Source organism: Vigna unguiculata, chromosome 1, assembly GCF_004118075.2.
Source record: "Vigna unguiculata cultivar IT97K-499-35 chromosome 1, ASM411807v1, whole genome shotgun sequence".
Classification (NCBI taxonomy): domain Eukaryota; kingdom Viridiplantae; phylum Streptophyta; class Magnoliopsida; order Fabales; family Fabaceae; genus Vigna; species Vigna unguiculata.
Genome location: NC_040279.1, coordinates 32,763,544 through 32,788,699, shown reverse-complemented (window position 1 = coordinate 32,788,699; position 25,156 = coordinate 32,763,544). Strand labels below are relative to the sequence as shown.

At 33.4% G+C, this 25,156-nt stretch overlaps 4 protein-coding genes across 5 annotated transcripts; 3 read left to right on the top strand and 1 right to left on the bottom strand.

The window, feature by feature from the left end:
* The first annotated feature begins 915 nt into the window (after positions 1–915).
* LOC114170112 (60S ribosomal protein L23) lies at positions 916–1,932 on the top strand. Its single transcript, XM_028055619.1, has 4 exons — positions 916–1,035; positions 1,120–1,404; positions 1,485–1,526; positions 1,705–1,932. The coding sequence occupies exons 1-4, from the start codon at positions 1,023–1,025 to the stop codon at positions 1,785–1,787; spliced, it is 423 nt and encodes a 140-aa protein (XP_027911420.1). The 5' UTR covers positions 916–1,022; the 3' UTR covers positions 1,788–1,932.
* A 4,931-nt stretch (positions 1,933–6,863) lies between these two features.
* Positions 6,864–9,590, top strand: LOC114186334 (acid phosphatase 1). Its single transcript, XM_028074401.1, has 3 exons — positions 6,864–7,417; positions 8,316–8,525; positions 9,162–9,590. Exons 1-3 carry the CDS (start codon positions 6,981–6,983, stop codon positions 9,337–9,339), a joined length of 825 nt encoding a protein of 274 aa, XP_027930202.1. The 5' UTR covers positions 6,864–6,980; the 3' UTR covers positions 9,340–9,590.
* A 3,053-nt stretch (positions 9,591–12,643) lies between these two features.
* Positions 12,644–19,707, top strand: LOC114186320 (protein PHOSPHATE STARVATION RESPONSE 1-like). 2 transcript variants are annotated; one of them, XM_028074383.1, is made up of 9 exons: positions 12,644–12,904; positions 14,466–14,529; positions 14,627–15,278; positions 15,378–15,591; positions 15,679–15,755; positions 15,834–15,873; positions 16,502–16,559; positions 17,259–17,328; positions 18,998–19,707. In XM_028074383.1, the coding sequence occupies exons 3-9, from the start codon at positions 14,634–14,636 to the stop codon at positions 19,358–19,360; spliced, it is 1,467 nt and encodes a 488-aa protein (XP_027930184.1). In that variant the 5' UTR covers positions 12,644–12,904; positions 14,466–14,529; positions 14,627–14,633; the 3' UTR covers positions 19,361–19,707. The 2 variants fall into 2 exon arrangements, with proteins under 2 accessions (XP_027930184.1, XP_027930191.1); XM_028074390.1 differs by having other exon boundaries at positions 12,645–12,904; positions 15,390–15,591.
* A 510-nt stretch (positions 19,708–20,217) lies between these two features.
* LOC114186310 (MDIS1-interacting receptor like kinase 2-like) lies at positions 20,218–24,663 on the bottom strand. Its single transcript, XM_028074371.1, has 2 exons — positions 21,247–24,663; positions 20,218–20,712 (listed from the first exon to the last, which is right to left on the bottom strand). Exons 1-2 carry the CDS (start codon positions 24,554–24,556, stop codon positions 20,336–20,338), a joined length of 3,687 nt encoding a protein of 1,228 aa, XP_027930172.1. The 5' UTR covers positions 24,557–24,663; the 3' UTR covers positions 20,218–20,335.
* Between the last annotated feature and the right edge of the window lie 493 nt (positions 24,664–25,156).

The window sequence follows — 25,156 nt, the reverse complement described above, 5'->3', positions numbered from 1 at the left end:
TCGAAATATGTAACAATGGATATCAGAAAGCTGAATATTGAAATGTCAAAAATGTATGTTTTTTGAAATTTAATTTTGAAATATGTGAATAGGCATTTGAAATTTTATTTTGATCGTATGTAACAAATGATTTTTCTGGAGTTTAATTCTCCAATATGTAATGTCTTTTTGAAGTAATAAAATAAAGTATGAAATTTGTAGTTAACACACCTATGTAATTTTTGTTGGATCTCTCATTTTTGGTTCTCCCAAAGCATCACCAGTTTTTCATAGCCAAATTTAAAGTTGAATGGGGAAGAATCACAAAACACACGGAGGAGGATGATTCATAATTTCTCTGTATTAGTGGCACTAAGAGTTCCAACTTCCAAGGGTCCTTCTTGTAGACCAATTTCAACTATTTGATTTCTGTTGTGGAAAAACTTTTGGGTTGAAACTTGTATAGAGGGTGACCAAGTTGATGGAATGTGTCAACTACAGATAAGACGATCATGATCTTTTGTGAAAACCTGAAGAGTCATAAGTATTGGAATCATTGAACTTAGTAACATACAACTTAATAGGTCTTAATATAAAATTATTTGCACATATTTTACAAATGAAATTTTAAGTGATTATTTTTTAAAATTTAATTATTTTTAAACTAAAATAACTCTTTATAATAAAAAAATTATTTACAAGACAAATACAAGTTACTTATAATAAAATAATAAAAGTTATTTATATTTATACTTATTATTAAAATAATAAAAATTTCTTTATTTTTTATCATAAAAAAATAAAAACACACACACACACACGTGTGTGTATATATATATATATATATATATATATATATATATATATATATATATATATATATATATATATATATATATAAACATTGAAATTGGCCTGCGATATGGATGGGCCGATCATAAGAGCGAAGCCCAGGCCCATAGCGATTAAACCCTAGTCAGCATGCCTATATAGAACCGAAAGAACTTGGCTTAGGGTTTGTGTTGTTCAACCGAGACGCAACAATGTCGAAGAGAGGTTCGTTTTAACTATCGAATGCGTCGATTAGTTCTTCTTAAAGTCGCTCATCGTGTGTTACTTAACCAATTTATGGCGTTTCAGGTCGCGGAGGATCGGCGGGGAACAAGTTTAGGATGTCACTGGGTCTGCCGGTGGCGGCGACGGTGAACTGCGCCGACAACACCGGCGCCAAGAACCTCTACATCATATCAGTGAAGGGGATCAAGGGGAGGTTGAACCGTTTGCCTTCAGCGTGTGTTGGAGACATGGTTATGGCCACTGTCAAGAAGGGAAAGCCAGATCTCCGTAAGAAGGTGTTGCCCGCTGTCATCGTCCGTCAGCGCAAGCCATGGCGCCGAAAGGATGGCGTTTACATGTACTTCGAAGGTATTGTATTTTCTCTTTTTGCTATTTTGTTATGTTGTTGTATTCGAATGATTTTTTATTTTGTTGTTTTTGCTTTGCAGATAATGCCGGTGTTATCGTGAATCCCAAGGGTGAAATGAAAGGTATGGACTGTGAAATTCGCTTCTCGAAATCCTTGACAGTGCTTGGTTTGAATTTGACTTTCGTTGTTTTTTGAATGTGTTTAGGGTTTGTGATTGGATCTTTTCCATTTGTAGTCTTGTTAAGCAGTGATACTTGTTGGTTTTATTATGTTTGATTGTGTGTCACTTGTATTTCTAGGTTCTGCTATCACTGGACCAATTGGAAAGGAGTGTGCTGATCTCTGGCCCAGGATTGCTAGTGCTGCTAATGCCATTGTTTAAGTTGGGTTTCTAGTGTTTTTTTGATTTCTCTGTTTCTTTAAGTTGTTTCTTATATTTATTTAGGTTGAGTTGCAGACAATGAGTCACATATATTGTTTTTGTTTTGATGGGAATTATTGATAGTTAAAGGAGCTTTTTTTGTTTATTCTTTTCTTAATTTTTCTTTGCTATGCCGTTTATTTTATTGTTGAATTTGCTTTACTATACTGTTTCTGTCGTTGTGAGTGCATGGCTTTGTTGGTAGATTTAATGATTGTTTAGATTAGATGAGAGGAATAACATGTCTTGTCCGCAAGGATAAGACTGGTTTCATTGCAGTCATGTGGAATGAATTTGTTAGGTTTTGATTTTCTTATCGTGTAGTAAGTGTCGGATGGTCCTTCGGGAGTAGTGTGATAAATTTTAAGTCCTAAGAAAGGTAACACGGACCCTCTGTAATGCTGGTAGATTTAATAATGTTTAGATTATATGAGAGGAATAGCATGTCTTGTCCGCAAGATAAGACTGGTTGCATTGCAGTCATGCGGAATGAATTTGTTAGGTTTTGATTTTCTTATCGTGTAGTAAGTGTCGGATGGTCCTTTGGGAGTAGTGTGATGAATTTTAATTCCTAAGAAAGGTAATACGGACCAACTGTAATGTTGAAAAACATGAATGTTTAGTTTACTGATGTAATCTACTATGAATCTTGTGTTTAAATCTTGACAATTCTAATTGGATTCTCCCAGCAAATATTCCTCTGCAGTCGCTTGAGACTCGGGGCGTTTAATTCTGTTTTCAATTTATCAAGGAAGAAAACTAGCATACTTTTCGTTATAAAGTGTTTTTGTTTAAGGAAGGAGTTACTGGAAAATAATTGTAGTGAACTGCGGAACATCAAGAGTGTTATTTTTAATTGAGTGGAGTAGAGAATAATCGCAGCAGTTTCTTCAGTTTAATTTGAATGTTTAGATGAATGTGAGGATGTGCTGTAACAAGTTCTATCAAATGTTTGCAATATGTTGAACTTCTTTACAGAAGTTCTATGGAAAGATTTTTGTGAACTGTTTTTCTTTTCGACTTTCTTCTTAAGAATGATTATAATCTATTCTTTTTCTAAACGGGTTTTACAGTAATCTGCCTATTTCTTTTGATTAGCCAAATGCCTTTAGAATTTGAAGTATTTCATGAAATGAAGTAACTTAGAGGTGTGAATTTATTATTTTATTACATTAAAATATGTAATTATATTTTTTTTTGTGTTTTTATGATTAATTTATTATGAAGAAAAAAAATCAATTAAATATATGTAGTTTTATGAATGTAATGAAAATTTATGTTTTTTTTAAAGGAAAAGTTATTTATTTTATTAAATATTTTTTTTATTTATTAAATGATAAAAGTATATGCCCAAGATATTTTAAAAGAATTACTAATTAATGTAACCTTTTTGTATGATTTAGATACCAAATGATTCACTCATCAAACGAAGGGAGTGAGTAAAAATGAGATTGTAAAGACTTTTCGCAAAATAGTGGAATTTGGTAATAACATAAAATTTGTTAAAGAGTTTTAATTGATCATATTAATAGTTTACTCTCTATCTCGTCGTTCTCCCTGTGCAATCTTGCTTGGTATTACCCAAAAAGGTTGAGAGTTTCGGTATCGTAGAAAGCAGGCTTTGATTTGTGTATAGTTTGGTATGTGGCATTCCAGGTTCTTTTTTAAATTTTGGGAAAATAGCATTCCGAAATCAGTATTCTTAAATACCTATTTGATAACCTTTTTAATAATAAAATGTAATACTCAGATAATAAAAAGAAATATATGTAAATATTTATATATAGTAGTGGGATGGTTGTATAAAATATAAAGGCATATTTTATGCGTACCTTTACATTATACTTAAATAAGCAATGAGATTATTTGTCCCACAACTCAAACCTAGTTCTTTGGGGCTTAGTCTATTTTTTGGACCCAATTTGTTATGATAGGGCGTTGCATGACGTCTATGCTACAAATTTAAATTTTTAAGCGATAAATTCATGAATAAATGGATAACCAGCCGAAATTGAACCCAAAGGGACAAGACCTTCGTTTTAGGTAGTTCAATCCTACCCTTATTGGTGAACTTCATTTCTTTTACACCAGAGCATGAAAGAAAGTTAAAGGAATCGTTTCTGATCTGGTTGTTTTCATACCTTGAAGCATAAGAGGAATTGCCAAACCACGAGCAAAACACGGTAAATCACAAATGATGCACACTGCAAGTACTGGTAGGTAGCTATACTCGTATAGAAGACTCTTCAGAAAAGTGCTTGAGCACTTCATTGATGTTACACCATTACACCCTGGGACCATTATTAATCTTTGAAAAGGCAACAAACTAAACTTTATCACTTCTTGCAGAGTCCATGACGATCACGCTCCTCATTTTCCACAAATTAAAAGTTGACACCTTATACTCGGTACCCTCCTTGTGTGGTCCACACTCATCCAGTCCAGTTCCTCATGATGCATTTCTAATAGCAACACATCTTCTCACTTCATCTTAAATGTGAAGCTTGGTAGCACAGCCAGCAGAATGAAAATGTCACAGTTTTATACATCTCAAAGAACTCAGTTCTTGAAGCTTCAGTTCACAGCAAAAATGAGAGTTAGCCCTTTAGTCACACTTGGTAATGATCCAAGAAAGAGGTTACTTGGTGGTGGCACTTCATCAAGAGTTCTCAGACAGCTGATTTCCAAGTTGAAGCATAGCTGGAAGAAAACTACTGGATGGCACAAGAGAGGTCCCCAATTCAGCTATGATTTTCGCAGTTATTGCCTCAACTTCAGTGATGATCATGGCCCTTCAAACGACCACATCCACACCCCTTTTCCTCCTCTTGCCTGATCATATATCTTTTCCTTATAATCTTCTCCTTTCCTCATTTTTATGACACAATTCAAAGGACGTTTTCAAAAGTACCTGTATATTAGTATTACCCACTATGGTTATTTATACATCATCAACAAGTGAAATTTGAAGTTACATTTTCTGAGATGAATAATAAGTTTTCCTACAGCTTATTCTCATTCCACTATGCTCATACTTGGCATATTGCTTAATTGTAAACATGCTTTGGTAATTTGTCATTCAATCTTTTGTTCTGCATAGCTCAGGAGTTAAAGTTTGGAATAAGGCATCAATGTTGTTGAGTCTGTGCAATTGTGATTGCAAATTTGTATTCTGTGTCTTAATGATAATTTTCACTCTTCTCTTCTCTTGGGATCTGTTGAAATTTCATTTTACAGTCACTACAAGTGGGCCACTTGGATGAGCTGTTCTCTTAATTATCCTTTTTTATAGGCTTTCTTTTTTTATGCAGTTCAATTTCCCTTTCGATATCTACTTTTTAGGCATGGATGTGGAAAATAAAGATCCACTAACCCATATCAGTACCTCATTTAGTTTTCAACAAAATAAGGTACAAAAGTCGGCAAAATTGCTCCCCTTAGCTGGAACATTTAGAATATTATGCAGCTTACTTTGTTTCTCTTCGGGCCCCTTATTAATCCTTTTGTTACACAACCAAATTACCGACTTAATCAATTGTTAATATACCTGTATGTCACTGTGTCTCTGCCATATGGGAATCCAAAGATTAAAGAACCTACAAACATCTTTTCAAACAGAATGAGAATTCGGATTCAGAATATTGTCCATGCCAATAATAAAAAGAATCATTTTTGTTGTTCTCCTAACATAAGACTCTATCTTTTTGGTAGGATAGAGTAGTTGGACATTATTATGGATTAATCCTTAATCAAATTTTAAGCGCAAATAAAATGGGTAATCTTTTTAGCAAGATTTATTTCATATTCAAAGTAATAACAACAAGAACTGATAGAATAAATAACTTTGTAGTCCATACATATAGTTCATATAACATTGTAAAGGTAACTTAACTATAGAGTATTATGTTTAAGTATCTGTATAGTTTTTTCATCAATAGTATGAAATATTAATCAACAAGTAGTCGACAGTTAAATTTTTGAATTCATGATGATTGGAAGAAAAAAACTTCTGTTCAAAGAAACTAATCCTCTAAGCGATTTTCCTGTTTCAAAAGATGAATCCTTTGTTTCTGTTAGAAAAAAGCAGTTTTATCATCTTTATGCATAAATACTCATTCAACCTTTTTTGTAACCTTTTCTCATATCTAAGAAGACAGTCCAACCTTTCTATGCGGTGAACTACTTCATATATCTGTTTATATGGCTTAGGAGAATATAAAATATAGAACTCTTTAAAAATATCTATATGTCTATATCAATGATAAGATTTCACTGGCTGTCCAAAGATAAGGTGCCCGTGATGTGTGGCAATGATGATCGACTGGCCCAAAATTCTTAAAGGTTAGTAAAAGTTAGCCGAAAGAAGTTTTCTTCCAACCTGGAATATGGATGAACAAACACATAAAATAATTTAAAATCCTCACTAATAGGTGATGTGCAACAAGGTAGTGTGATTATAGCTTCTACTTGAAGTCCTCTATTGCGGCATAAGTAAGGTTGAATTTTATGTACAAACCTGTATATAACAGTAGTTTATAATAGTAAATTAGTAAAAGGTATCCATGTTTTGATACATATAATAACACTGATGTATTCATTTTCTTTACATTCAGTTTATGTATTTAGTAAGTGGGTTGACATCTAAACCAACATGATTAACAAACGCAACCAATAAAGTGGAACGAAATAATAAGGCTCACATGCAGGACATTCAATGCAGTGCTATTGAAGTTAATGCTTGTAATTATAATCACTAAAATAGTTGTCAATTATCCAACTGCACAAAGCACTGGTATAGTACTTTTGAGTCTTGACCCCAAACTCTGAATTACTAAGCAATGCAAAATACTACTTCTACTTTTGTTTTTCAAGCTTAAATACACTCTGTATTTTACATTTGCCAGTAAAATTACATGCAAAGGATGCTTTTTTCTCTACAATTTCACATACCCTTAAAAGGGTATGTATATTATACTATAATGTTGAACAATTCACACTGTCTTTATGTAAATTTTACATCATCTGTCAAATTTCTACACACAAATTTTACATCATTGTGTGTCTGTCCCACACTCCATTTCACGCCTATATGTATTTTCTTTACTCAGTTTCCTTTTCACAGAATTCTTCTCTCCCTCTCTGTGTTGTGTGCAAATGGCCAAGCTTCTGGCACTCTCTCTGATCATATTAGGCCTCTTCATTGGGTTGGTGAGTCCAGAATGGAACATTCTGAACCTAGGATGGGGAAAAAGTGTTGAGGAAGTGAATCCAGAATGGAACATACTGAACCAAAGATTCGGAGAGAAAGTGGTTGGAGACAACTTGAAGAGCTACTGTGAGAGTTGGAGGATCAATGTTGAACTAAACAACATTAGGGAGTTCAGTGTTGTGCCTCAAGAATGTGTGGAGCATGTGAAGAAGTACATGACTTCATCTCAGTACAAAGCTGACTCTATGAGAGCAGTGGAAGAGATTAGGCTCTATCTCAGTGGATGCTGCACTTTGAAAGGTGATGGCAAAGATTCCTGGATTTTTGATATTGATGAGACCCTTTTGTCCACAATTCCTTATTATAAGAAGCATGGTTTTGGGTAAGTGCCTAATACTACTAAGCCTTTTGTTTTTATTATATATATACATAGTGTACACACATGTGATTAACTTTTGGTGTTACTCTAATCTGGTATAGTATAATCATGGGAACCGTTCAGATTTCAAACATTAACTATGACTAGGTGTCCACAATGCACTCAGAAAACATTGAATTAATCTCATGAAAAAGCTGATATTGTTGTTTAATGTTTACTAGTTGGAATCATGTCTGGGCTACTTTTTTTTTTCATCAGATTTGTTTCTTAAAATGTTGTCATGCTGACTCTTGAGTAGATTCAGTTGCTGCTGTTTTTGTCCAAAGGGTGCAAAACTGGTTCATGTCATAAATGGTTAAGATGTGGTGGAATCAATTGAGTTTTGTGGTTCAATTTGTTTATTTTGTGCTGTGTCTTTTACCAAGGAAGTGCAATCTGTGATGCGTCATTCAGTGACGTGTGTAAGTCACTCCACATTCTTTTATTTCCACTGAAGAAAGTTCCCAAAGTTGTTCCTAGAATTTAGCCAAAATTCCGTCTCTGTGAAGATTCTTCAAAGAAAGGTGAATTAGGTTAGTAGCTAATCTGATGTAGCCAAAAAAAGAACAAATCTACTTCCATTTGAATGGAAAAAGGTGTAAAAAGTTGGTATACTTGAAATAAAATCAAGAGTTGCACATAATTGGTTAATGTTTGGATTCAAGATTATATTGTTTGAGTTTGTTCTGTAACGAAATCATTATCTAATCAGACTTTACTTCTTAATCTAGCTAGATTAGTTTAAGGCAAAGGTTTGAAATGCAGAGTGAATCATGTGTAATGGACAATTTTGTTTTGAAGTTCTTGATTATTAAATCTATTGTGTTAGTTGTTGATTATTATTAACATTAAAATATACAAGGGGAGAAAAGTTGAATTTAACATCTTTAGAAGCATGGATGAAGCAAAGCAAGGCACCAGCTCTTGATCACACATTGGAGCTCTTCCATGAAATAAAGAACAAAGGATTCAAAATCTTTCTGGTTTCTTCGAGAAAGGAAAGTCTTAGATCTGCCACAGTAGACAACCTAGTCAATGTTGGGTACCATGGTTGGACTACTCTTAAATTGAGGTAATTAATTCATTATCTACACTCTATATTTACTCATGAAATTAATCTCCTAATAGCGATAATTTATAAAGAGAATTGGACTTATATATCTAATTCATTTTTATTCAACTTATAATACAAAGTAGTATTATTATTTTTTGTTTAATTAGTAATTTAGTCTCCATATTTAAGTTTATGATTCTCTTTTGTGTCTATATTTAGGTCTATGATTCATTTTGGTCTTTATAAACTTTTTTTTACTCAATTTAGTTTCAATAATTTTAAATATAGTAGATTTTGTTTCTTTCATTAAATTGATGTTAATCCTCTTTAGAAACTATCACATGTCAAAATATAGTAAAGTACAAAGAAATTCCTACATAAATCATGACTTAGATTTTGACATGTGATGCCTTTCACAATACATTAACAACAATTTAATGAAAATGACAAAGTTAAAATATGTTGAAACTCGAATGAGTGAAAAAAAAAATATAAAAATCAGAGTGAATCATGGACGACTAAATTACTAAGTTTATTTTCTTTTATAAATAATCAATATTTTATGAATGTTCGCAGTTGTTTGACATTAATCAGTAAAAAGTTTAATTCAATGCTTAGATTGATATGGTGAAACAAAATTGAATAACTTGGCAGGGGTTTTGATGATGAATTGGTGGAAGTAAAAAAGTACAATTCTAAGGTGAGACAAGAATTGGTTGATGAAGGTTATCGCATATGGGGCATTGTTGGAGATCAATGGAGCACTTTTGATGGACTTCCTATCCCAAATAGAACATTCAAACTACCAAATTCCATTTACTATAAAGCATAAATTTCTCACTCTCTACCACTTATCACCATTATATATATAAAGCTTTTACCTTTATCACCATTACCACAAGCTTTTGTCCCTTCATCTATGTCAAAGGTTTATCAAAATGGAACTCTTCTTACTTCATTGTGAAAAAAAATAAAAATAAAAAACATGTGGGAAAAGGAAAAAGGCTATTTATTGAAAAGGGTCATGCTAGCTTTTCTTCTTCTTTGCCAACATAATGAACTCTATTTTCTACTTTTCTTCTTCATTGGGAATAATAGATGCTATGTAAAATACATAAAAGTAACTTTCAAGTGTTGATGACATGGTTTTCAATATATTTTTGAATACCTAATATTTATAGATTTTATGATCACTAGTTATTGTAAAAAAAATTGATTGATTGATTGGTTTTAGTGTGGTGTTAACTTTCAATTATGTTTTCTGAAGTTAGTATTTGATATTGTGAAATAATAATAACAAATTTATCTGGCTTGTAAAAATAATTAACATAATAATTAATAGAGTTGTCAAAATAAATTGAAACTCGCGAGTCAACCCGATCCACAACGGATTTGGACCGGATTGGATTGAATTTCTTTTACAAATTTTAATTCGGATTAATTTTTTACTCAGTCTATCTTGAATCCGACTAACTTAGATTGAATTCGAGGTTAGTCTAGTTAGGTTATTTTTTTTAGCTGACACATTTATATTTCTTTAATTTTGATTTGTAGTTGAAGTTTAATATCTTTTTTGATTCATTTGAATTCTATTAAAATTTATTTATATTTGAATCAAAATTATAATTTATTTTTTTTTATATTAGAAAAAAAATATTTTTTTCATTAATTCATGATAAATCAGATTAGATTTGAATTTTTTTAGTTCACTAATAAATAAATTAAATTGAGGTAATTCACTGTGATCCGTAATGGATGGAGTTAAATCAATCCGAATTACTTATTTGAAGAGCTCTTAAATTAAGGTGAGTACTAAAATGTGAAAATAATGTATAATGTGGTCCATGGGCCAAATACTTTTAATTTTCTCAAGTTGCTTGTAAGAAGCTGTACCAATGAGACTCTCTTTCACACATGATGACTTATAAGAAGACAAAAAAGTGTAAGGTGGGGGAGGGTCTTAATGATGACAACACAGAATCCAATTATTATTATGTTCCAACATTTTACTTTTCTTCCATTTCATTTTTATCTTTTGTTTTGCAAATTAAACTATTTATTTTATTTTGTTTTCTCTTATTTTAAGTTTTAATTTCTATCCAAAAAAGCAGTATATTTAATTTTTACTCATGCATAAATGTTTTCAAAGATTACAATTTGCTTTTTTTTTCACAAATCACTAAAACTTCAAATATTTATAATTCTCTCTCTTTATTCCTTTGTTATATATTTTGAACAATGAAAACTTTGATAAAAGAGTAAAAATGGCAAACCAGCACACAAATCTATGGGTTCCACTTTGGATTTCCTTGATCTCTGATTAACATTGTCCAGCCACAGAAAATCACGCACTTTAAAAAAATAAATAAACCAAAGTTCTCCACTTGCATGAATTTTGTGAGCATTATTTAAAAATTAAGATCATATCAATATAATTTTTCACAAGATACTTTTATGACGTGATCTCATCGTCCTACATCGTAGTCGTCACTGATATTATTATTATTATTATTATTATTATTATTATTTTAAAATTGTTTTTGCAAGTTTTACAATAATATTAAAATGTTACACTTTAATAAAATTTTATTAGCACTTCAGTTTTTTTATGATTTAAAAATTAATTTAATTTAATATATTCAAATATTAATTTAATGTGATTATAATTACATGAAAAAAGAGTTATAACATAAATTATTTTAATTTAATGGGATTGTAACTAAAGGAAAATAATATTATAAAAGTAAATTAAATTAAATATTAAAAGTAATTTTAATTTTAATATTATTAAATCCAATCAATAATACTTTTCATGAATAAAAAAATATGTTTCTTAATTGATTTTATAATGACACAATTAAATACTTATTCTTCCAAAATTGATAGTTCAAATATATATTAGTGTCCAATAAATAAATATTATGTGTACTACATTAATATAATTAATATAATTGTTTCTTTTTGACGTATTAAATGCGTTGTTGACGTGTTAAATAAGTTGTAGTGAAGATGTTAAATAATGGTAATAATCACTCAAATGCTAGTGTTTGATACGCTAAAAGAAATTTAATGTAATTGAGTAAAATAACTATGTACATATATTATTAAAATTTTGAACCAAATTATATCAAAGTTTCATATATGAATGAATCCTAATTTCACGTGTTAAATATTAAAAACATACTTAACATTTAATTTTATTAAATAATAATATTTTTATCCAATTTTAATCCATGACTTCGATCACCCTTTAAAAATAGATGAAAAAAGAGTTAAAATATCATTGTTCAATTTAATTATACTTTTAATTAAAAATCATTCGTGTCAAACATAAAAAGTATAAATTGTTATTGTCATATATATAATTTTAAAATTTCTCCTACGTGTCTATATCTATATAATGTTTTTTTTTTACATAATTTGTTTTTCAATTTTATCCTTTAAATATTTTAAATTAAATAATTATTTTATTAATTTTACTGTTTAAATTGTGATTTCTTTAAAGTAAACCATTTTTAATTAGACCGTTATTTTAAATCTAATAATTTCTTAATTATAAAACTACATACAAAATAAATAAAATTATTTAAAATAAAGTTATAAAAATATTTATATTTTTATAACTGTAATAATAATAAAATAATAATAATAAATTTATTAATTTATTAATTTTTATTATTAATAAAAAATAATACACACCTATTTTCATTAGTATTAATTAATTATATACAAATTTGAATAAAAATTTATTAAGTGTACCTGCATTAAATAAAATCAATTTAAAGACTAATATTTAATTACCTTTCAATACATAACTTTTAAAGCAAGGAAAAACAAACTTTAAAAGACAAACATAAATTTATATTAGTTAAACAAAATTAAAACTAAAATTTAATATTTTAAAATTTGTTCTATATATTTATTATAATTTAATTAACTTTTCAGATAGTTACTATAATTAATATTTACCTTTGAAATTATGAATCTAGTTTTGGCTTTTGAGAGAAATGAAAAAACATTTTGGTAATTATAGGGTGCAAACCAAGTGAACCTGTACCTGACGTGTACACCGTTAGATATTTTGTGTTGGGTTCCATGATGACCATAGTCTTAGACAAGGTCCTATGTTAGAATCAAACATAATTACATTGTGGAATGAACGTTACATGGTACTACCACACACCAATTCAATCACCGAGAGTGACATTCACGCGCCACGCTGGCGCGTAGAGTTGGTTCCGGCTATTCCTCCAAAAGGGAGCCAAAGCCAAAGCGCATTCCTTTGTCACCGTTCACTCTCCTTGCCAGCACCCAACCTTCTCCTTGCCGGTGACGGAATTTAAAGCACCCGCCCTAGTTTGCATCAAAGTTTCCAGCTTCACGTGAACCCTTTACGGGTAAGAGTTTGACGCAACCGATTTCGTGAATTTTCCTGCTCTTCCTCCTCCTCCTTCCTTTTCTGTATTTTCTGTTATTTGCGAAGACACACTTTTCTTAAATTCCCCCATTTTTCGTTGATTGTTGGGTCCAATTCGCATTGGGTGGCTTCTATTCCTTTTCTTTGTGTACTGGTTCTACCTTGGTAGGAAGTCTGTTCCTAATTTACCCAATTTTTTCTTTTATATTAATTTTATAGGTTGTGAGTTTGCATGCGTTTTGTTATGCATATCTCGTGAAGATTTGTTTGTGGGGTGTGAATTGCGTCCTAAGGGGTCTTATTCTTTTTGCTATGGATATGTTTGATCATCAGTTTATACATTTTTTTTAATTACTTTTTATAGAGGAGCCTGACAGTGGTGACTTGCATGTTGGGTTGATTTATCTGTGTTGTTTTTTGAGCCCGTTTAACACTTTGAAGTTTGAACCGTGTGAAAACTGTTGGGAAGAAACTGACACTTGGTAGAGTCTGGGATACGGATAGAACTCTTTGTTACTTATATTTTGCCTACTATGAACAATGCATAATGCAACAGTGAAACTTGATGTTTGCAGTTTATGTGGGAGAGAACATGTATTTTCTCGTTATTCGTGTGCAAATTTTGTATATCTGCGTAAGCTCGTCATTATTGATGTGTGGACTTTTGTTTAGTCAGTAAACTAAACTTTTACTGAGCAGCAGCATCGATGGTGAAGTTGATAGTTAACCTAGATGTTCGCACTTATACATACATCAGTGGGATGTGTAATTTGCAGACTTTGTTTCCTATTGCATGATGACAGTAAAGCATTTTTTTCTGTCAAGGGGAACTTAGAAAGTCTTTATTTTGCTCTCTTAATTCATCTTCTGTTCTTTAGGACAGTGTATTATACAATCACACTTAAAGGGTCGTTCTGCATACTCCTAAAATTTTCACTCAACCCCTTTCTTTGTCATTTCATACTGTGATACTTAGTGTCTGAATTTTGTTGCACCATTTAGCAGCTTATTTTGACAAATAGAAGTGTATCAAAGCATATTTTGTAGTTATAATTTAGACAGTTGTATCTCCCATAGAAGTTCACCTCCTTTACTTTATATATTATGCATTGCCAATCATTGTTATAAGAAAGACGTACCTCACTATTTTTATATCTGAACAATTCATACATTACCCTTCACAATATCAAAGCAATGGAGTTGCGAAGGAGATAGGTGTTATTTTCCAATCAAGAAGAGTGTAAGTTTAATTAACAGTAACTTCCAGAAAGCTAGTTTTCATATTTCAAATACATTGAAATCCAGGGCATTGGATATTTACCTTGTACTCAATTTCAAGGTTTGTGATTAACAGTTATGATGGTTTAAGGTTTTTAAATTGTCCATATGTTCATGTTTGGATTTGTGTTTATGATTACACAATATTTTTATTTGTCTTACATTCATTATGATGTTATACAGTCTGAAGAAACAAGTGAGTTGCTTTAATTTTGGTTAACTGATGCTAAGGTATCTTTTTTTCTTTCTTTCACGTTGTGAAGATTGATGACAACTTGTCTGGTTTGGGCATCAAGAACAAAAAACAACCTTCGTAGAATTTTTCTGGTAAGCATTTCAATCCAAGGGAAAATGTAAAGTCTGAAAGCTTTTGCCCAGTTTGACTAGTTAGCTGACACTTTTATCCTTTCAATTAACAATTTAGGAAAATTATGGAAGCACGTCCTACTTTCTCTATTGAAAGATCAAATGCTAAGCAACACAATAACTTGGGGATGTCTGAAGCATTTCCTTCATCGATGCCTGTCCTTCCAATGACTCTAGAAGGGACATGCCCCAAATTATCTGATTCTCAGCCAGCATTTATGGAAAAAGAGCTTAAAGCAAAACCTTTTACTCGTTCAAATCATTTAACTACCAGCGGAGCTGTTGGGCATATGTTTTCATCTTCTCCTGGATATTCAACTGATCTTCATCACTCATCCTTTTCATCTCATGAAAAGCACCCTATAAATACTCCTTTTATTTCACAGTCATTGAATAACATGGCTTCACTGCCATTATCTTATTCTTCAAATAGTGAGCCATTACCTTCTACAACATCAACACCTTATTCCAATGGAAACAGTGTTTCCTGGCATACAGATTCCCTGTCTAGCTTTCTTGATTTCCCTCCCAATACCTCAATTGATAATAGTCAAGTAGAAAGCAGTGCCGGCAATATTATGGCAAATGAAGAGTATTCTAAGCGAAGTGATTGGCAGGAGTGGGCTGACCAGTTAATCGGTGATGATGATCCGTTGACTTCTAATTGGAATGATCTTCTTGCTGACAACATTCAAGATCTTGAACCGAAGGTTAAATTTTTTAATTTATCAAACCAACATGAGCTTGCAGAGTATACTTATTAGCTATTTATTCAAGGAATGTGTTAGAAACTCATTTTATTTCATAAGGCATTGTACCAGGCCTCAAATTCATCTTCACAACTTCCAATAGGACACCAATCCCAAAGCCATCAACAACTTAGTGTTTCATCTGGAGAAAATCGTGTTGGTGTTGCCCCATCTTCGTCAGCAAATTCGGTACCTTCCAAGCCACGAATGCGCTGGACACCTGAGCTTCATGAGGCATTTGTGGAGGCTGTCAACCAACTTGGTGGGAGTGAAAGTATGTCGATCTTCTTTTCTCTTTTCAGAGAAAGGCCATAGTTTCTTAAACTTCTGGCTCTTATTTTTTCCCATTTTCTTTTTACAGGAGCTACCCCTAAAGGTGTGCTGAAGCTTATGAAAGTTGAAGGACTAACTATATACCATGTTAAAAGCCACTTACAGGTGTATACCATTTTCTTTGTCTTCCTAGTTTGTTTCCTTGCATGCTTTTGATAAAACATATTACTTCATGAAATGCAGAAGTACAGGACAGCTAGATATAGGCCCGAGTCATCTGAAGGTACACAATTCTTTGGACATATACCATCTGTATACTGTATAGCTTATGTTTTTCATGTATGGATGCGGAGATAATTGGCTATTGAATAACACTTTCATGTGTGAAACTTGTGCAAAAGCTTTTACCAAGTTGACGATTCTCATAGAATTTCATATTGATGGGAAGCTAATTTGCTGTATATAAAAGATAATTGGAATTTTACTCTAAATATGCTTTTCAAACAATAATAAAACCTTCTATAAGAGGTTATTGAATGGTGCAAGTGAAGTCTTACATTATTGCCAGTGGATCTTAATCCCTTTGTGAGTAATATTTTGATTACATGTTTTTGGCTTCACCTTTTGTTTATGGTATATGACCTTTTTTTTTTCTTTTCTTTTGCCTTGTCATTGGCTTCTTTATTATGAAACCATTTAATATGCAAGTTTCCATGGATTCTTTTCCTATATTTGGCTTGACTTAGTTGTGAGATTATGAGTCCTAACTCTATTTGAAGTCTGTTATTTGCCTGTTGCCATTACATATTTGAAGTCTGTTATTTGAAGTAGCGTGTAGTATATCTCTTGAAATCTAGAGCAATGAACTTTCTCTGTGGTTCTAAAATTCACAATTTGTTGACTATTGGCAGGAGCTGCAGAGAAAAAACTAAGTCCAATTGAAGAGATATCATCTCTAGATTTGAAAACGTAAGTAAACTATGTATTTCTATTTAAAATTCTCTTTTGTAGTTTTGTATTTCAATGAAAATTGATACATCAAACTGTTCAGCAACACTTTGTTCTCTGATGAGACTTTGCTAATACATATTTTCAGCATATGTTAAATATGTTGTATTTTTCTCTTCAAATTTTAAGAAAACATGGCTTTTGGAACTTAAAAATGTGTACCGTAAGTTTTCCAGTTTTAATTTGTGTTAATTATTTGTTCTGTCTGGCTGGAAAATTTTATATCCAGTTACATTTGCTAGGTAGTAATTAGATCCTAGAGACTGACACTAACACTCATAGCACTAGTATTCAACTTGCATCGAGTTTCATCCCTGTAAAGCTTATTTCTTCTATTGTCAGTAATTATCCAAATCTTATTATCACTTAACTGGAGAAGATAACAGGTAGATAAACAAAAAATTAGGGAAAGGTCAAAGAATAAATATATGGAAGTAATAAAAAAAGAGGAGGATTTTTAGATAGTGACAGTTTGCATCAATGTTCTTTTTAGTGGGTTATGTTGGAATCAGGAAAGAGCTTTTCTTTGACCCATCTAGGACAAGGGTTACGATAGTATTAATATTTAATGGCACTATGTAGAGTTTTTGCTCTTATTTGATGCATGCACAGACATGAATACTGATTGTTACAATGATTTTATAACTGAATTGTTGACAGTGGTATTGAGATCACTGAAGCTCTGCGACTGCAGATGGAGGTTCAGAAGCGGTTGCATGAACAGCTTGAGGTACAAACTCTGTTCTTCTGGAAATTTTCTTCTAATGTGATCATTGAATTATTAAAAACCTAGAAATGTGATTCAAAAGGCTAGTTTTCAAGGTGTACTTCTGTCACAGCATGACTATCAAAATCCATCATTTATAGCTTCATGGAAATAGTGAGAATAAGCTTTCAGAACTTGCTAGCATTATGAACTTCAACTGGTGTTTTGGTGAAAGTAATTAAAGAATGTAACTTGCCTAGAAGGAAAGGAGTTAATATGGTTTACTATTCCTCTCGTGTTCCGTGCCTTTTTACTCTTATTTTTTGTTTGAGTACAAAGCTGTCTCAATATATAGTCAATAGATTAGTTTCACTTCAATGTTAGATAATTGTAGTAGAAAACAGGAGGATCCTGACTCATCCAAAAGCTACTAAGCAATCAACAGCAGAAAGAAGCTGCTCAAAAGACCAACCATGCCTCTCTGCAAGTACTATCTAGAATCACACTTTAAAAAAACCTTAAGGGAAACCTGCTAAGAGGCTAGGAAAGTGTTTCCCATAAAAGTTGTGGAGGAAGATAAATATTTCTAAATTTATGGAATTAAATTCTTAACAGAATAAGCTAGTTCTTTTGAGAAGAGGACACTTTCCTACTCCCAATACCTTCATAACCTGCAGATCAGGCTGACTTCCAGTAATTTCTGAACTGCCCAGTTGGCAAGCATCAGCTAGATATGAAGGGAGAATCTAACACTTAAACACCTCATTAAGCTTCTCATACTATTCAATGTTGAACTTAGACACCCCATAATACCTAATTCCTTATCAAAGCATTAGACCTGAAAGCTGACGTTTTGATGACTTTCATTATGTGAAACTTTACTGGGTAATACTTGATTAAAATTTTTCGTTGATTGGAACTCTCTATCACCAAAACCCTTCTTAGGTTGTTTTCCCAGAGGTATTGACAACCGGCTTTGATACCAGATAATAAAAAATTGTATCAGAAACAGAAGGAAAACTGCCTTTTCTAGATATTCCCAAAATACTGAAAACATTAGATACTGCTGAACTTAGAAAGTCTATACCTCAGCTATACCTAAAGGCCCCAACTCTTCACCTTTGAAAAGATGAAATCCCTCTCTATGCCTATTCTAATTCCCTATTCTAATTTATATAAAGCTATTGGTCTACTAACATAATCTCACTGTCAATGGGCCTCATCAAGTTGCACACCTGTCAACATAACCCCTTGTAGTGATTAGACTGACATAACTAACTACTAATGGTGATTAGCTACCTAACACCATACACCCTCAAACCAGTTGCCATTCTACCTCAAAACGGGAAGAGGTGATTTTAATTCTCTTTATAAACAGAGCATGTTCATTGAATTGACAAATCTTGTAAACTTTCTTTTGAACTTTGTGTGTTTTCTTTATCTTTTTACCCTTTTTGTTTTGAGAGGCATAAAAGAATATGATTACTATATTTAGCCACATAGACTACAGATATCCCTGGCGACAATAGTGAGAACTTTTTGCTTTTTTCTTGGAAGCGTGAAAGTAATTTCTATTATATTATTTGGCTCATAGGTTATGCCTACTACAATTTTGGAGTATGGGACTTTTGCTCTAATATCCTTTTTCCAATGCTGTGATCTTGATACATTTCTCTCTTATTTTTTATGTTAGATTCAAAGAAATCTACAGTTGCGAATAGAAGAGCAAGGAAGGTACCTTCAGATGATGTTTGAGAAACAGTGCAAATCTGGCATTGAAACATTTAAGGCATCACCGACTGCCGTTGAGAGTCCATCTGGAGTTTCTTCTGATGCCATGAAAGATTCTACAGCCAAAACTGATTCCGAAACTGTCAAAGTGGACCTTTGCGAGTCAGGACCTAATCAAGCCAATGGCAGTACCAAAGTTGAGGAAAGCTCATCGAAAGTGGATGAGAAGCAGGATCCTCATGAAAGTAAAGCTTCTGAGAATCCTAAGCAACATGCTAGTGAAGATAGTTCTCAAGCCCCAAAGCGTCAAAGGACTGAGGATTAAGCCATATGATATACTGAATCAGCATTGAACTGACAAGACGATACTGATTCATTCAAGATTTTTATTTAGTAAGGAAGACTTGGTAGATTGATGTCTAGAGCTCCATAACTTGAGTCCCCCTCAGTCCTTTGTGTTCAATGAGGACTTGCATATGTATCTGTCATTTTGTTACACAAATGATGAGTCAAATTTTTGATCATACCGTTCTTCAAACTTCGTATTTAGCATCCTAGTTAGAATGAGATTCTAGTGTACAGTACAGATAATGGCTAAATATCAGATCATAAGTGAGGAATGAATTAGGATAGCATCTTATCAAATACTACCATATGAACTGTTTATTTTAATCTATCAGAAGGGATAAATTATGCTTTCAATCCTTGTAATAAAGGGAAATTTAGAAAACACAAAAAAAAGTCGTATTAATTTATATCCTATAAAATATAAATATACTTTTGTGGTCCTTATTAACAACGGTGGACGGAAATGTAATATGGCTATTACATTTGCCATCCTCCAAAACTTCGTCTTTCTTGATGTCGTAGCTGCTGGAAATGTTGTACGAAATCAAGGTCATATTCTCATAAAAGTAGCAACTTCTAGCTCAACATAGGGCATGCTGAACTCCTACAATATTAGTACTCAAGTCAATACTTGCAGCAGCACCCATTTTCCATATCTGATCCTGTTTACAGTTAATTGCTATATTAAGTTAATTTATTTTCTATGAAACTTGTTAGGTGACACGGATGCAATCTTGATGCATTCTATACTACCACAAAAACAAGTTGTGCTCTTTCTTCAACAAATAAAAAAAATATACACACACATAACCAAATTTGCTTCATCTGCTCCCGTCATAAAATTCTATTTCTAACTTTCAACTTTAAATATAACATTACAACCGGGACTAAATATTTGAGATTAAAATATCAACAGAACACAGACAACCCACAGGGATAGTTCTACATTAAACTATTTCTGAAAGCTTCTAAGCTTGTTCAAGGTTATCATGGCAAATGGCTGGGAAAGATAGGCCTGAGTAGTTGCCGATAGTTCTTGTGCCACAGCACGCATGATGGGTCTGGACTCTGGAGCCTCACGTGTGCATGCCAAAGCTATGGTCATTGTGAACACTACTGCTTCTGCCAATTGCCCTGTTGGAGGTGCAAGCCTTTGGTCTAGCACGTCCTTCAGTAGCACCTGTGGTTCCTCCGTTGATGACAAATACTTGTTCGAAGATAGTGTACCCAACAGTTCTCCAGGATGCTTTCCCATCATTATCTCCATCACCACCACTCCAAAACTATACACGTCACACTTCTCCGTCACTTTCATTGTTTGTGCTAGTTCTGCAGATTGCAACTTTTCTCAGTCTCCTCACACTTTAATTTACATCACACTATATATACATATACATATACTCAATAAAACTCTAGTGTCACTAGAGTATATTCAGATAATGATTAAAAAACATATAAGCAAATGTCTAGAATATAAATCATGTAATACATATGTTTTTAAATTGTCAGAAACATTTAACAGAACATATTAAAGACTGCCTTAGTATGATGCATTGTACTAAGACTTACATCACAATATATATATATATATATATATATATATATATATATATATATATACATATACTGAATAAAACTCCAAAGCATTGTACGTGACACACGAGTATATTCAGACATCAATTAAAAACAATATATACACAATTTTCATTAAGAAACAAACTATACATTTCTAGTTAAAATACAAATCATGTAATACAATTTTTAAAATGTCAAAACATCTTACAGAACATATTAAAGACTGCCATATCGTTATGCATATTATATAGTATACATACTGTAATTTAAATTGATTGGATGATGTACCTGGAGCCATGTAGCCATAGGATCCAGCAACTGAGGTCCAAGTTGAAGTGTCTGAGCTTAGTAGCTTTGCTGTGCCAAAATCTGAAAGACGAGGTTCAAAATCGGAGTCTAGTAGAATGTTATTCAGTGTTACATCCCGGTGCACAATTTGTGGGGAGCAATCTGTGTGCAGGTATGAAATTGCATGTGCTATTCCTTCCACAATTTTTAGCCTTGTGGCCCAGCTTAGCTCCGACTTTCCTTCCTCTCCATACAACACTTTTGCTAAACTTCCTCTGTTTATATATTCATAAACCAAGAACATTTGTTCCCTGCAAGAACAGAACCCATAAAGCTTTATTATATTGCGGTGCCTCACTCCTGTAAGTGCTTCTATCTCATTCAGAAAGCTCTGGCGGTTCATTGCTGGAATGTCATCAGAGTCGGATAAGTTGAGCTTCTTGACAGCAACGACTTGACCCGTGAGTAATTGTGCTCTATAAACACTTCCGAATCCTCCTTTTCCAATGCAGTACTTGTCATTGAAGTCATTGGTGGCCTTAACAAGATCAGAGAATGTGAATTTTCCATCTCTTCCCCAGACCATGCTAATTGGCTCATCATCTTTTTCAAGGCTTTTGGACTCTTCATCAAGGTGTTTCATGTCATGCCGGCGGCGAAGTATTACTCCAACACTAACTATCCCGATTAATAAGGCAAAAACTGGTATGATAACACCAAGAAGAACCTTTTTGTTAACTCCTCCAGATTTGTCCGGAGAAAGTGATTTGGGGCAAATTAATCCTTTTATCTCACCGCACAAACCTGAGTTTCCAGCATAGACTTCAGCAGTCGCTGTCTGGAAAACACGACCTGTGGGGATTGAACCACTCAATTTGTTGTAAGAAAAATCAATAGCTTGAAGGCTGAGCATGCTTGAAAATGATCGTGGGATTGTCCCTGATAGATAGTTGTGTGACACATTGAGAATCTCCAATGCAGTTAACTTTTCAAGGTTTTGGGGAAGAGCCCCAGAAAGAGAGTTGCTGCTGATGTCCAACATGATTTGCAGTGAGAACAGATTGCCAAGTTCATTTGGTATCTCCCCAGATACATTGTTATGGCTTAAATTGAGACTCAGTAAACGATCACAATCACCAAGCTCTTTAGGAATACTTCCACTGAAGTTGTTATTTGATAAATCAAGAAAATTTAGCTGAGCCAATCTCCCATAACTCCTTGGGATTTCTCCGGATAAATGGTTACTGCTCAGATTGAACGTGTAAAGCAGGCTTAGATTTCCGATTTCGGGTGGGATACTACCAGTGAAATCGTTGGAATGAAGGCTTAGATACCTTAATTGACTCAACTTACTTAGCGCAGAAGGAATTTTTCCAGAAAGTTTGTTGCTTCCCATATCCATACTGGTTAAGCTGGCACACTCGCCCCACAGCGAGGATAGCTCACCAACAAGTTGATTTAAATTAAGTGAGATAAAAACAAGATTTGGGAGAACCCCAAATGCGTCTGTGATGTTTCCAGTGAGCTGGTTATCATCAAGCCGAACTCTAGTTAGTGATGAACAATATCTAAAGGACTTTGGCAATGGCCCTGAAAAGCTGTTGTTATTGACTGAGAAAATTGTTAGCTTGCTCCCACTGCATATGTCAGGTGGCAATTCTCCCGAGAAACTGTTGTTTGAAAGGTAGACGTGAGCCAAAGAAGGATTATTCTTTCCAAATTGTCTAGAAATGCTGCCGGTGAAATTATTGCTGAACACAGAAAAATTTCTTAAAGCGGTTAGTTGAGCAATGGTTTCTGGCAACTCCCCATACATGTTATTGTTGCTGACATCAAAGATTTGGAGTGAGGTCAAGTTTCCAATATCCGGGGGGATGGTTCCAGAGAGCTCATTGAAGAAAAGATTCATGACTTGAATGTTTGTCAGACTCCAAAGAGTTAGTGGAAGTGGGCCAGAGAATTGGTTTTGTGAAAGGTCTAACTCTCGTATTTCCTTCAGGTTTCCAATCTCTACAGGAATGGAACCAGAGAAGTGATTATTGAACAGATAGAGGAAGTTAAGTTTTTTCAACAGGCCAATATGTGGAGGAAGCTCTCCTGTAAAGTTATTGTTTTGGATTTGCAAGGAGATCAACTGGGTCCAGTTAGAGATGAGCGAGGCAGAAAGTTCACCAGAAAAGGAATTATGTGATATTCCCAATTCTGATATTCTAGACAGACTAGCTAATGACAAAGGCAAAGGACCAGTCAAATCATTCACTGCTAAACTCAAGAAGGATAGATTTGTGCACAGGCCAAGCTCCGAAGGGATTGTAGAGTTAAAAGAATTTATACTAAGATCAAGATGCCATAGCTCCCAGAGTTGGCCTATGGAAGAAGGAATTTTTCCATGGGCAGAAATGTTACACAGTTCAAGAATTTGAAGCCCGGATATGAATCCTATCTCAGTGGGAACAGGACCATTAAACATGTTATTACCAATACGGAGTTCTTTGAGATTAGAAAGCATGGACAAGTTGGGTGACAGTTTTCCTTCAAACCCATTGTTGGTGAGGTTGAGGTATTCTAGCTTGCCCAAATTGGTATACAAGGATTCTGGTATACTGCCATTCCATCCATTCTGAGAGATGTCAAGGTATGTGAGGTTATGGCACTCCAGTATGAAACTTGGGAATTGACCAGTGAGTGATGGATTTAGATGTAAGGCAAGGCGTGTCAAGGAAGGCATGCATGAATATTGGGACCAGTGAGGAGGAGTTATAAAGTAATTAGATCCAAGGTCCATGTACCATACCTTAGGGAGATTCATGAGCTGATAAGGAATGGTGCCATTGAGATTGTTGTTGTAAAGGCTGAGGTATTGAAGCTCCCTTAGCTGGCCTAGCTCATTAGGCAGTGTGTCTTCAAATAAGTTGTTCCCCAAGTCCAACAGTGTGAGCTTGGAGAGGTTACCAATTGCTGATGGTATTGACCCCTCAAAATTGTTGGCATTGAGGTTGAGTTGGGTGAGGTTAGAGAGGGAAGCAAAATCAAAATCAGAGAGAGTCCCAGTGATATTGGCAGCAGACAAGTTTATCTGTGAGACTGTTGTGTTGGTATTGTCACAAACAATGGCATCCCAAATGCAAAGGTTGGAAAGGTTGGTGAGAGACCATGAGTTTAGAGAAGGAGGAAGAGGAGGGGAGAGACTGTTTTTCCATTTGACAAGGGCTTCTGCTTCTGCTGTTGGTGATGAAAGGATTTTCAATGGAAGCAAAGCTAGCAAGAGTATATGAAAGGCTAGAGCATGAACCTTTTGGAAAGTTGTCATGTCTGGGACTTGGCGTGACCTCTATGTCAATGTTTTACTCACTTATATAGCAGAATGCATTTCTTTTATTAAGGCTTCAGAATTGTCAAAAATATTCTGAAACAAGAATTCAATCTTGAAATGAATGAGCTAGCTTCTGCTCATGGCACAACCTCTAAATATAAATAGAAGGAAAACATAAAAAACTACATGGTGAATTGGTCCACGCCATGTGGTTTGTTTTGATTGATTATAACTGCATTGGTTGTTTTTAAAACAAAGATATGCAATTTGGAAGCTGATAGTCTTGCTTGGTTGATTTGTTTGGTTGACTATATCATTAATCATCATTATTTTAAGAAGCACAAATGGATTTGTCGTTCACATTTCAGATGTTCCATCCTAAAAGGAATGACAGTGTTTGCCGCACTTGCAAAAGCTTCCATATGGTATTCAATAAAAAAACATCAAATAATAGAAAATTTAGTAGTTTGGTTGTCATGGTGATTCACATCGAAGAACATACTAAAAGAATACGCTTAAAAATGTGTCAACTATTCTTAATGTAAGAGTATCATTTAACAAATATTCTTAAAAAACTAGTAAAATATACTTTTCCAG